Source organism: Haliotis asinina, chromosome 12, assembly GCF_037392515.1.
Source record: "Haliotis asinina isolate JCU_RB_2024 chromosome 12, JCU_Hal_asi_v2, whole genome shotgun sequence".
Taxonomy (NCBI): Eukaryota; Metazoa; Mollusca; class Gastropoda; order Lepetellida; family Haliotidae; genus Haliotis; species Haliotis asinina.
The window spans coordinates 41,628,376-41,642,574 of NC_090291.1; the positions used below are offsets into that span (position 1 = coordinate 41,628,376).

The 14,199-nt window shown below is 40.3% G+C and overlaps 1 protein-coding gene across 1 annotated transcript; it reads left to right on the forward strand.

Moving 5' to 3' along the window:
• The first annotated feature begins 6,367 nt into the window (after nucleotides 1-6,367).
• Nucleotides 6,368-13,335, forward strand: LOC137257515 (linear primary-alkylsulfatase-like). Its single transcript, XM_067794842.1, has 4 exons — nucleotides 6,368-6,601; nucleotides 9,948-10,149; nucleotides 11,477-11,734; nucleotides 12,227-13,335. The coding sequence occupies exons 1-4, from the start codon at nucleotides 6,368-6,370 to the stop codon at nucleotides 13,333-13,335; spliced, it is 1,803 nt and encodes a 600-aa protein (XP_067650943.1).
• Nucleotides 13,336-14,199: the final 864 nt, after the last annotated feature.

Below are 14,199 nucleotides of genomic sequence, written 5' to 3' on the forward strand. Positions count from 1 at the left end.
AAAGCAAAGGACTGAAGGAGTTTCCGTGAAGCATGCCCGTTCCAATTGGAATAGATTCCGAAGTCTGCACCTGTGCTTGCGAGTAATTCTCAAGATGAGTCGACTAGCAACTCATTAAAGACATCAAGTAGTCGCGCAGCTAGACCAATGCACTGAAGAGACATCAGAATCCATTGGTGAGGTCAATGACATATGTATTGGGGGGTTTGGGGTGGGTTGTAGTCAATCCATCACATGGAGAGATTGCGGTGGTATGTCTTAGCCTCTTTCAAAATCATTTTTGTGCAAGGACGTGATCCGAAACTCCCTTTCATGCCTCTTTCTGCTCTCTGTACATTATATCTGTGGAAGACAGTAAGATGACAAACCCTATTTTAGGGTGGACGTTTTGTCTCCTTTTCTGGGAGGAAGTATTGTGCGATCTTTGCAGAACCATGGAGGAACATTACCTTTGTCCACTAGAGAACTGAAACAGTGAAGTAATGGTGTTTGAACACAGGTAAAAAGTTTCCAGTTTCGAATGCCATCAGGACCCGGAACTCTATTAGATTTGGACACTTTTCAGGCAATGTGGTGAGATGTAACAGACCTATTTTCTCATGCATTTCATGGTCTTAATCACAGATCCATGGTACCTCAAGGTTATGTACAGTCGCTGGGTACAGACCAACTGTTTCCATGATGGCAGTTTATCATACTCACCATCATTATTTATTTTAATTTACCTGTAGTGCTTTTCCTTATTTCTACAAAGTTTCTTCTATTTGTTTTTCCTTTCCCACTTTTTCTTTCTTTCATTCCATAATTTTAGTTTTGTCTTAAGGGAATTGGCAACTTGCAGAAGTACATTTTCTTTTGGTGTATATTGTAATTTCAATTTTCTCCTAATTGCCCTTTGCCATTTCAACATTCGACTCCCTGATGATCTAAACTTTAGGCACAGCCCTATCCAGGAGCTTTTACTTGAAACCGGTTTTCTTAGTATTAGAGGTTATTTTCTTTTGTAAACTGTGTGAAGTTTCTCCAAGGTTCGAGCAATTAACTTTATGTAATGAACAGTCCGCAGAAAGTTTCATAGAAATATTGTCATTTAATAATTTAAATTCATATTTTGGAAAAAGACCATTGTTTGTTTGATTGCCCTTTTTCTGAAGGTATAGCAGATACGTCATTATAAATTGAATGAACCAAAATATACACAGGATTTTCAGAAAGATCAGAAACCGGAGAAGATAAAGAGTGAGGGTCCTAAATTTGGGGGCCAATTGGCCCTCTACCAGAAAAGTTTCCATCGGGAAGAGGAAAGAGGTTGAGGCGGATATCCACTAGAAGTTTTGAGCATTCTGCTGTCAATTCAGTTTATTACTCAACACCACCAACGGTGGAACATGAGAATACAAATAAATATAAATATATATATGACAAGATGGCAGATAAACAGCGAACAAGAGCCAAATGTTAAGGTATCTTTGTAGATTTAAATGTTACATTAATGAACACAGCAAGATTTTTAAGATTGCGCGTTTTTTTAGAGAACAGTTTGACAACTTTCCACTGGGATACAGAATTCAGGTACGAAGGTAAATGGTTTTCTCTATACTGTAATAAAGCATCACACTTAATGAAATTCATCTCCCACTGCATGAGAATTACATAAAGAGCACAGACGATTTTCTCTAGGAACATTTGCCCAACGGCCCATTTCTATAGGGAGGTGATGATTAATCGGGATATAAATATGCCTTGGCAGAGAGCGATATCTCTCAAATTCTTTATTGTTTTTTAACTTACGATAAAAAGACGATTTTGAACTCTTTATCATGGAGGTATGCCATATCTGTAAAAATTGGTCTTTGAGGATATGTTCAATATTAAAGGAGAGAAACTTAGTTGTATAGAGAAATGGATTATCAAATATTTCAGATAAACCACAGTCATTAAGAGTCTTTCTTACAAACTCAATCCAGGGAAATAAACTGATTTCAGAACGAGCTTGTAGCATAAATGATTATATATATGATAGTTTAGCCTGGTGGGTGTTTGTTACCATTTTGTGCCAAAAACGTAAAAGTCTTTTGCTTAATTTAATATACATCGGGTATGGACCAGATTCTGCGTATATCATATAATCTGGAGTTGAATTTCGAAGACCTGCAGCAAACTTCACAAATTTTATATGTATTCTTTCAATTAAGTTGATGTGTTCAAACCCCCCAACATCCATATAACAAAATTGGTTCAATCATTACATCGGAAGCTGATCAACAACATGAGCATCGATCTGCGCAATTTCTAAACCGATGACATGTATCAACAAAGTCAGCGAGCCTGACCACCCGATCCCGTTAGTCGCCTCTTACGACAAGCATAGTCGCCCTTTATGGCAAGCATGGGTTGCTGAAGGCCTATTCTACCCCGGGACCTTCACGGGTCGAGTACATAAGAGATATCAGTAACGATGTTACTCACAAACTGTTTGTCGACTATTTCACTGGACATATTTTGGAGCCGATCGAGTATGATGCCAAGCTTCTTCACATCAATATTGTCCTGAAACTGGGCAGCAAGTTTATCATCAAAACGATTAGGCTGATTTGCCTGAATGTGTGTACCACTATCATTACTAAAAGACTGTTCGGCTACTGAACAAGTCAGTGCTTGAATGGAAAAGATCACAGGACAGTGTACATCCCAATAAAACGGCAAAAACTCGCCAATACTAAAATTTGATATTATTCTTAGTACTGGTGGTGAAGCAATCAGATAGTCAATGACCGTTTTATCTTTACACGTGAGCTTGCCCTCCACGTTATCCAATTGTATTCGACCATTACAGATAAACATGTTCAGGCATTTACACATTTGAAGTGATTTATATCCATGACTGTTTATTCTGCTAAGTTCTTGTGAGGTTCTTTGAAGTGGCAAATTCAAAGATGCTAAAATACTTTCTGGGTCGAAATCATTTCCAGTATCTGACAAGTCAATGTCCAGAGCATCAGTGATATGTTTATCTATACAACAATAGTCACACGATATGCTAGTCTTCGCAATGAAATCTCCTACCAGACACTTTCAGAGAGAGTTTGGAAGTGTAATACGGATTCTTCAATTTCATAAAATGCATCGCCATTAAATTATTTCCATCCATCTGGGGGAAGATACACAAAACCAACATACATGACACCTTCACTAGGAATAAGAATACTGGATAGTTCTATCCAGAGGACATATTCATTACTGAGATCTTTATGCACAGTTACCAGATCATTAAATTCGTTTTTAACAGCTACTCCAATACCACCTGATTTTCTACTGGACTTCGATCTGTACTGAATATATAAAGAGTAATCAGGGATATCCAACTCAGATATTTCCGTTTTTGGCTCTTGAAAACCTGCAACGTCGTACGAAGTTAGCAAGTTACTGAATTCTGGATATTGTAGTCTATGTCTCAAGCCACATACATCTACGCTTAGGAATTTAATAGTTGCGGATTTACTGTGTACTGTATCAGTTGAGTCTACCTGAATATTGTTAGTAACATTATTTACGTCGTCAACATCACATTCTGTATTCAGAGTACAAACAGTAGAATAAGAGGAAATAATCTCGGTATAAGTTACATTGGGAACAGTACTATTATCTACATGTATACAGCGGGAAGAATGAAGTTCGTCGATGCGATCAGCGTCATGTTGTCTTACGAGTTGGCTGTTCGCGCGCAAATCCCAGACCCGATGTGCACACGTCACCGACCTGTCTCGCGACTCTGTCACGTACAGACACTTCATGTGTATGTTCACTGACGTTATGGACAATAGATGGAGTTGAGTTAATTTTGCTGTTCGAATTAGAGCTACTCACTACATCTGAGTCCTCGGTCGAATTTACTTTACTCTCATATGAGTCCTGAACATTTTGCAGGACATTGTCAACATAAAGTTTGTCAACAACAATATTTGCACGTTTGCCTTGGCTGCTCAGGGAATAGTAATTCACATCTGTAATCGCTAACTTCCTCAGGAAATTGCTCACTGATACCATGAGGTTTACCCTTCAGGTCCCGACCACCCCTCTTAACCGCGTCTCGCCCCTTTGTGTACAGGCACTTTGCGACAATTGGACGTGGTCTTACTACATCAGGAGGGTATGTTGGTGAGCGATTTCGGCCAATTCTGTGCGCTCTTTTGAAATGAATATTGTTACTCTCCATTTTAGCTCATTTCTGATAAATAACTTGAGAACTTCCGGTCTTCAAAAGCTTTTTCTGCTCCGTCCTCCCCCTCGTTTAGAGCTCTGGGATACCTGTAAAAATTAGGTTGTCTCTCAATGTCCTACATCTCAAGTCCATAAAATTTTCTTTTAATCGCAGATGTTCACGTGTGATTTCATCAACGCGCTCCCTACGTTCCATAAGAATCTGTATGTCATATTCCATCTCAGTTCTTGACTTCTTTATTTCATCAAAGCCCTCATCCAAAAATGCAGTAGTTGATTCAAGTACACCCACTTGTTGCTTGAGATACTCAAAACCTTGAACTTTTAATTCCAGGCCTGCAACTCTTGATTTAATTTCGTTAAGGTTGCTTTCAATCAAATCCAATTGTGAAAGTTTTTGTTCAATTCTATTCAGCTGATCCTGATTTGAATTCGTGCCTCCATTAATTGGGGATGGGTTACATCGAGAGTACGGTACCGTATAGTGACCAGTTGGGGTGGTGAAACCATAGGCGACTAGTTGCATACTAGCATCCGTATCCAGCGTATCCAGCGACTCACGTACAACTGCGCCTGTATTTTGCATGTTTGGGGTTGACCTTGGAGCTTCCGCCATGATTGTTTTCAACGGGGGCTTGGGGGAGTCGTCCGATTCGTTCACTGATTTCGTTTTCCGTTTCTTGTTCTTTCTACCTTTGTTTTCGGACCCTGCTCCGGTAGACATAGTCAAGGGGTAGAATTAGCCTTTGGGTGTACTCGTTGAGCCCAAACTGAGGTGAAAAATTAAAAACAAGGTGAGAGACAATCGCATGCAAACTCACCACTTTCTCCTTTTGTGATGTTGAAATAGAATCGATCATTCATTTATTACATGAATACAAATCTAGGTCTTCTAGAATGGATGGAAAATGAAACAGACACCCATTTGAAATTAAACGCAGAAACCATTATTCTCGGATTCGAGGGAAGAGGAAATGTTTTCATATTAACTAAAGAATACATTTATTCTAGAAAAGTAGCTGGTCTGAAACCAAAATTGAATATTACAATGAGTTACATAAATTTACTGCATATTCTCACTACAAATACGACATTTTCATACATTTGAGACCCGTGAAGGTCCCGGGGTAGAATAGGCTTTCAGCAGCCCATGCTTGCCATAAAAGGCAACTATGCTTGTCGTAAGAGGCGACTAACGGGATCGGGTGGTCAGGCTCGCTGACTTGGTTGACACATGTCATCGGTTTAGAAATTGCGCACATCGATGCTCATGTTGTTGATCACTGGATTATCTGGTCCAGACTCGATTATTTACAGACCGCCGCCACATAGCTGGAATATTGCTGGGTGTGGCGTAAAACTCAACTCTCTCACTCAGTCTTTCCACAGACTCTTTTGTAAGTCTACGTAAGGCTGTGCTAAAATACACTATGATGTTGTATATTTTACAACAAGGAAGCTGTTAACCCAAAACGGTTTTATCAAAGTAATTGGGAGAAAGAATTGGATATACTTATTACACTTACTCTATTGAAAACACATAATTTTATACCAGGCACAGGTGGTTTCCAAACTATATTCTCCATAGGATCCTCGCACGAAATATAGACTTATACAAATACAAACTGATAGAATCACCACTTTCTACATTTCGGGGTGTTGAAATAGAATCGATCATACATTTATTATATGAATGCAAATATGTAAAAAAAAAGCTTTGGCTACATCTACTAGAATGGATGGAAAATAATGCCGACATCATTTGAAATTAAACGCAGAAACCATTATTCTCGGATTCAAGGAGAGAAGAAATGATGTACTGAATTTCATTTTTCATATTAACTGAAAAATACATATATTCTGGAAAAGTAGCAAACATTGTGGCTTCTCTCGCTGGTCTGAAACCACAATTGAATTACATAACCAATGATGTAGATTTACTGCATACTCTCACTACCAATACTGCATTGTCATACATTTTGATCGTCTTGCCACAGTCTATGTACAGAGCTTGTCACCTTGTATTTTGAACTGTTACACAATAAAGCAAACATGCTGACTTGATAAACTTGTATGAAATGTTCAATCCAAATCAAAAAGAAATAAAGTGATAAAAATACACTTGCGTTCCTCCAGGTAGTACGACATGGCGAACACTGGTGTTGTTGTCGCCCTCATCCTCTTGGTGGTGGCGTTCGGGGGCAACTGGCTGTGGTCAAGACAGAGCAGGAAGGAGCAGACAGAGAGACTGGTGAGCGGTGCTCGCGCTCCGGACCTTCTGAAGGAACAATCGAATGTCTTCAACAAGAAAGAGATCCTCCAGTTAAATGACTTGGCTCAGTTGGTTGAGAGTACGGATGCAGATCGGTGGCCTTATGTGGTCAAATGAGTGAGTGAGTGAGTTTACCTTTGCGCCACTTTTAACAATTTTCCAGCAGTTACACGGTAAGGGACACCAGAAATGGGCTTCACGCACTGTAACTGTATGGGTAAGCCTGATTTTGGTGATGAGAGGACATTTTAACCATTAGGCTTCCCCACTGCACCTGGTTGTGAGTAAGGATCCAGATTGTTGGCTTTATGGGCAAAGCTTTTGTTGGTATAACCTGGATGGTAGACCATACTGGTAGAATGTATGAGACCCATTAAGACTGTCCTCCCCATGTTTGGAATTAATGGTTATGAGAGTGAGATCCTTCCGGTAAGTTGTCATTTTAAATCGATCACTGACTTTCTGTATGTTTCTGTATGGTGGACCTCTCACTCCGAAGGGCGTTGGAGTGGTTTTGTAGTCGAACATTCGCAGGTCACGCTCAAGACCCTGTTTCGATTCCGAACATAACTATGTGGGAACGAAGGACATTTCTGGTATCTCCCACCATGATGACTGGAATATCGCTATGTGCGGCGTAAATTCACAAGGTATCGACAGCAATTTAAAACCTGGACGATGTTTGACCCGTCGGCTTTATCATCAACAATACCGTCACGGGAATGGACGCACCTCCACACAAAAAGGAAGAGAATTTGAAACTACCGTTTCAAAACATTAATGAACAAGCGATCTCTTTGTACCTTTCATTGCATACTTATGAAGTGAAAGAATTACATAATCATCAGAAGAAAAGTCTATTTCCTAAATGAATATTCAATGAATATTCAGGTGTTGCGAAATTTTCATTTACGCTAAGTAGATGCCAGGCAGCTGCGCGTGTTGCTCACAATAAGATATGTAGTAAAACCGTGTAATTGTTGATATATTATGGACACTATCTGAGTGGTAAATCCATTCATTTCATATTTTGGCTAAACAGTGTTGAATTCTGACACAGAAGCCGAGATCTTTTACACATTGAATGGAAATTAGTTTAGATATATACTAATCAGCAACCAGAGTCGTCTTTTTTCGACGTCACAAAATGCACAAAAAATGCCGTGACGTCAACTAAAATGTCGCATTATTTTCAGTTATTTCATTACATTTGAAAATATGGCTGTTACTCCGTTAATAATGATGCAAAATTAATCAAAATACATCTACACAAACAGGAGAATATGGGAATCTAAGAACTAAATTATGTATCTGATAGGGACATCCAAATCGCTATTACCTGCTTTTTGATGTAGTACACTGACATGTTTTTTTTTACAAATTGTGAAAGTATCAAAAGGTATCCTCTCACATTGGGGAACTTTGTATTGGAATAATTTGGTTCACTCTGAACAAAACATAACGACAATATACTGTCCGTATCCACAGCAAATTCTCTCCATGTGATCTGAGTTACACTGACCTAATGTAAACCATAGCGGACCGGAGTTATGCCCGCTTATCTTTAATGGCCTCTCTGTCTACGTTTGACGTCATAGAGGAAAATCGATTTTTGACATTTTTTGCGGGTCATTTTTGATTTTGTGAGTATGACGTTATGCATTAGCACATGCATCCATTTCATATACACTTATGTCATTCAGATATCAAGCTGTATTTTCTCCGCTCACACTTTCCGTAAAGATGCCAAATTAAAAAAAATCGCAGCAGAGTGCTTTTATTGGTGCACGATAAAAAACGGAGAAAATTACTGTTTTTCAACACACACAAAAGTTTTGGACAACTTTTAGCAGTTTCTATTTCTCAAACCTCCTGGGGTGGCCGCAGTTATATTCATACCAACGGATAGGAAATTAAATATTCTACATTTCTGTGCAATTTTATAGCCGTACGCAGATCCAGGACCACGCGAGCGCAAATCTCGCACAGCGTTCACTTTTCAAACCTTACGAAAATGTCCACCTGGAAAAAACTCGGCATCCAGGGGGTTAATGGTGGAGAGTGGTTTCTAGGACTTCAGTCCTGCCTCACAACGATACATATGTGATACATGTGGTCACACCTTAGGCAGTGAGTTTGTTCAAAACTGTCTCTATTCAAGCTGCAGAAAATAGATATAAGGTGGGATAGTTAAAGTGATAATTTTCTTCTAGCGCCCCACAGTGTCATCCGGGGTATTAATCACCCCTAGACTTTGTGATACGCCGTTGAACAGTCTCTAGCTAGATACCAGGCGCCATGTAAAGCCAAATAATAAGTATTATTATGTATAAAATAACCGTATGGATGAATTGTCATTTCTTCCAAATTTCTACAATGACTGCTTTGGACTACGCTAAATTGTGACATATTTGGAGCAGATGGAAATTCTACTTTTTTTTCAGACACAGACGAAGCTGTGCTGTTTTATAGTCTCGGGCACAACTTTTTGTCAAATATCTTGCAAATAACACCAACTGGCCACATGGCATTATGGTATATCTGAAAGATCACCTTTCAGGTAATACATTAAAAAACGTTTAAACTTTGTTGATCGCTTGGGAAAAAGGTACATACACCATTAAAGTTTCTTTTTAACGAAATCCCATTTTCACTAATAATCTACTTACTGTAAATCTGGAAATGCAGTGTCCAGGTTCATCTTCAAGAATTTATTTCAGTTTTCTTGACATTTCAAGAAATGGTGGTTTCTCTGATAAAAAAAACTGAAAGTGTCCAAATTTACTGAAGTCTTTGATTTTGAGACGGTCTCGAAATGACTACTGTCACTTACCCGATCAAGGGAGATAATATGACAAAATTTTGAACGCTTCACTCACCCACTCTGTGGCATATCGCTTCCCAACAAATGCTTTCAACACTTTTGAATTTAAATCAAGATATAAACCTAAAGCTAGATAGTAAATGGTCTATAAGGGACAATATGTTCCCAACATAATGTGGTCAAACCAAGAAGATGTATCTATCATTTAATAATTGTATCTAAACTTTATTATACATCCGCTGGTATAAATCTCTAATTTGCTACTTATTTTCAGATCTCTAAATGATAATAAAGGGAATAATAAGAAATAGATCAGTCAGTTAACATATATAATGACTCACAGCTCTCACTGGTGGACATGTTATATGAGAGATATGATATTACAGGTAAATCTTTATTTCAAACTACTGTATCATTATCATTATTACTATTATAACATCAACAACTTTCTTGATCACGTGATCAATTTCTTCGCTGTTTTCGACAAGTTGGTCTGCTCAGAACCTATTCTAAGCCAATGTGTCGAAGGTGCTCAGACGAAACGAGGAGCAATATCAAAGTAGACTATATTTAGTCTTCTGTAGCGTTAGTACCTCCGGACGGATAATTGGTTCTCCTGTACGTGTACAGGTAACACCCAACGTATACTCTGCCATCGGCTTTGCCATCGCCAACTCCATCATGATCGTCGGCGACGACTGCATCATCATTGTTGATGTCACGGAGAGCGTGGCTGCTGGGAGGGAGATTCTCGCCGCCTTCAGAAACATCACCAGCAAGCCAGTCAAAGCCATCATCTACACTCACAACTACCCCGACCACACATACGGAGCTCGGGTACGTCAATGAAACAGATCTTTGTGTACCAGACCTGTTATTCACACTACTTTTTTCTTGCACCTTTGCCTACAAAATGTCCGCTATTATGACTTATTTAAATTAAAACTTGTCAGCTCCATTTCCGTTCCGTTTTGCACCCAATTCCGACATTTCATCTCGAGTTTCAGGAAGGGGTGAAACAGAATGAAACAGATCTTTGTATGCAAGGCTTGATATTTTTACTACATTTTTGTCTCGCAACTTTACCTGTAAAATGCCCCATTTTAAGCAAAGACTTACTCATTTAAGAATAAACTTTTGAATCCCAATTTTGTTATGCACCGAATTCCTACTTTTCACCTCTAGTTCCAGGAAGGGGTCGTTGGGGGGTGGATAAGTTTGTAGTCGGGGATCGGAGTTATGATAAAAGACGTCATTATTGAAGTAAAGTTTCCAAAAGTCAGCTAAGGAGCATAAACATATTTGCTTAACTTATCCCAGGTATAACACGGGTGGTAATAAATGTCTCACTATGTGCATCCGCTGGTAGAAATAGCATAGTGTGTACCCATCTCTAGATCTACAAGTTCGGAGTACTATTGCGACTTCGCTCAATTACTTTACCTATAGTTGGATGGAACATAATGCTTGAAATGCAGCATACACGGCTTCGGTGCATCCATTTGTTCTTTTTTGCACTTTCAGCTGTAAATACATATGTGCAACCTATAACACATGGCCGATGGTCATGATTCAGCAACACATGCTTGCCATAGAAGGTGACTATGCTTTTCGTAAGAGGCGACTAACGGGATCGGGAGGTCAGGCTCGCTGACTTGGTTGACACGTGTCATCGGTTCCCAGTTGCGCAGATCGATGCTCATGTTGTTGATCACTGGATTGTCTGGCCCAGACTCGATTTTTACAGACCGCTGCAATAGCTGGAATATTGCTGGGTGCGGCGTAAAACTAAACTCACTCAATGTTCATGATGCCTGTTACTCAAACCGCCGTCATTAAGGTGAAACATAAGCTTGTTACAGTGTTACACGAAAGAACGAACGGACGCACGGACCATGTCGAGGGTCACATGAGAAGTTCGGGGCCTCCTTTCACAAAGCAACCTTTACTCCCATTCTTTAACATTGCACTAAGGTTACTTTAGTGACTCACGATCACCGTAGTGCTTTGTAAAAAGAGGCCCGGATCTGGAGGCTGACTGAAAAGTTTGTTCAAAGTTCAGTGTTCACTTCCTCATTCAGCCCACCAAATATAATACGGCGTAGTTCATGCCCCAGACCAGTGGGTATGTTTTAAAGAAGGCCATTCTTTGTTGCAACATCAGGGGTTTGTTGAGAAGGACCAACCGAGACCAGAAATCTGGGCACATCGTAGCATCTTGCCCGAGTTCCAAGCCTTCTTCTACACCTCCCCGATAGGGTATCAGCGAGCCTTGAGACAGTTTGGGGTGCTCACCCCGAACCACATCAATTCCGGTATAGGAATGAAAATGAGAGTGACAGAGAAAGGACAAGAATCTGGCCTCATCTTCCCAACTAAGATGTTTGTAGGGACAGAGAGAGACATTACTGTGGCAGGTAAAAGGGGACATCGTCACCGTGGACGGTTGATATAGATAGACACCTTTAGGGCAGACTGGTATAGAAAGACATTTCCTGGGGCAGGTTGGTATAGAGACACATCTCCATGGCAGGATAGTGTAGAGACACATCTTTGGGCCAGGTTGGTGTAGACAGGCATTTCGGGGGCAGGAGGGTATAGGGGTCAGGTATATACTGAGATACATGTGTATCACTATGGCAGATGCTTGAAGAGAGAAATCAGTGTGACAGGTTAAAGAGACATGTGTATCAGTATAGTAGATTATACGGGAGAGACATGGCAGGTTGGTTGAGAGAGACATGACTGTAAGGCTCGTTGAAATATGATTGGTTGTTTAGTATCTTAGTATCTTTAATACCTTAAACGGCAATTCCTTAACGCTTCCTATTTTTGACAATGTTCTGTAAATTGTAGTCATTTTAGTGTTGAAAGACTAGTTATTCTACATTTACTTCTTTATTTTGTAGGTGTTAACATGAAGCTTGTCCACATTCCCGGAGAGACTCCGGACCAGATAGGGGTATGGCTGCCAGACCAGAAGGTGTTCCTGTGCGCTGACGACGTATACCGAGCCTTTCCCAACCTCTACGCCATCAGGGGTACGAAGTCGCGCAGTCTACTAGATTGGACATCCTCACTGGACAAGATTATTGACCTTGAACCTCACTACCTCGTCCCGAGTCACACACGGCCGCTAGAGGGCGCTAATGTCATCTTGTCACTGCTGACCTGTTATCGAGACGCCATCCAGTTTGTTCATGATCAGACTGTTAGATTCATGAACAAAGGCTTACTGCCGGATGAAATTGCTACAAAGGTCCGTCTACCAGAACATCTAGCAACACATCCCTATCTGATAGAACTGTACGGCACCGTCGAGTGGTCCGTTAAAGGCGTCTTTAATACATACATGGGTTGGTTCAGTGGTGACCCGGTTGACCTTTCACCTTTGACCCCAGACGAACTAGCCAATAGGTATGTAGATCTGGGTGGCGGTGTTGAGAGATGTGTGGCTGCAGCACAAGAAGCACTTGATAAAGGAGATCACAGATGGGCCTTGACCTTGGCCTCCCATGTCATTAGAGTAGACCAACAGAACACGGCTGCGCGACGAATTGCCTCCCTTTGCATGACAGCTCTTGGTAATCAGCAAATCAGCTCAAATGGTCGTAACTATTATTTCACGTCAGCATTGGAAGTTCTTGGAGAAGTGAATACAAAGATAGACGGCAACCGTAGAGTAGGCTTGATCAGAATCGTTCCTATGACAACGCTGTTCAGTCTGATGCGGGTTCGGTTTATACCAGAAACATGCCCAAATACCAACACAACTGTTTTGTTTGAATTTACTGACTCTAAAATGTTTATTTCCTTAACCGTGCGAAACTCCATCGTTCTTATCGGTGACAGACCGTTAACGTCATATCAAATCAAGGTCAAGACGACCGAGACAGTGTGGCGTGAAATAGCCATCAGCAAGATGGCCGCCTTGAAGTCATACGCCACTGGGCAGATGGCGGTCGAAGGTGGACTGGTCAACTTCCAAAATGTCATGTCCTGCTTCGAAAAGGATTAGAATAAACATCATTGGACGAAGTCCTTCATCGACATCCGGTGTTCAGCACATGTTCCTGTCGACATGCTATTGCTTCAAGGGCGTAAACGTCTGCAACATGTTCCAAAGAAAGAAATATATATATGTGCATATGTGTGTTGCATGTGTGTATTTAGAACTGAATTTATATGGAAACAGTATTATATCCAGATCTAGAGACTTGAAATGAAATACATTATGGTTAAAATACAACATATATCATATTTGGGATTTCACTTTCATAGTAAAGTACGTTTTTGGTTGAGTCATTAGATGCCTGGCTCTGAGCGGGTGCGGGTTCGAATCCCGGATGGGACTCAACCAAAGAAGTACTAGAATTTGTATTTTACGGAGAAAGTGAAATCCCAAATATGACATATGTTTCAACTGACCACTTTCTAAATGGCATTTTGTAATGATATCTGTTAAAATACATATCGAGGATTCAACTTTAATTCTATCTTAAAGTCCCTAACATAAGTGGTTTAATTAATGTAAATTTGGCTAAACAGAACAATTATTCTCATAATTCGTCTCGACTGCCCGCTTTCCTAAACAAGCCTGTCCGTAAGTGAAAGCTCCTCCCATCCTCCAATGGTGTTGTGACACGAGGGAGATGACATCACAGATACAGTCACGAACACATCACCCAGTGCAGAGATCGATGACATGAGCATGACATTGCGGGTTCAAATTTTATTCAGATAAGCAAAGACATGTACTAACCATGATCGTTGGGGAAAGTGAATTCACGAACACCGGTGCTGGGACTGAAAGGGTAGACACAGACGACTTTATGATAAGATGGACGTCTCTTGGCCAGCTTAAAGCCCTAAAAACCATCAC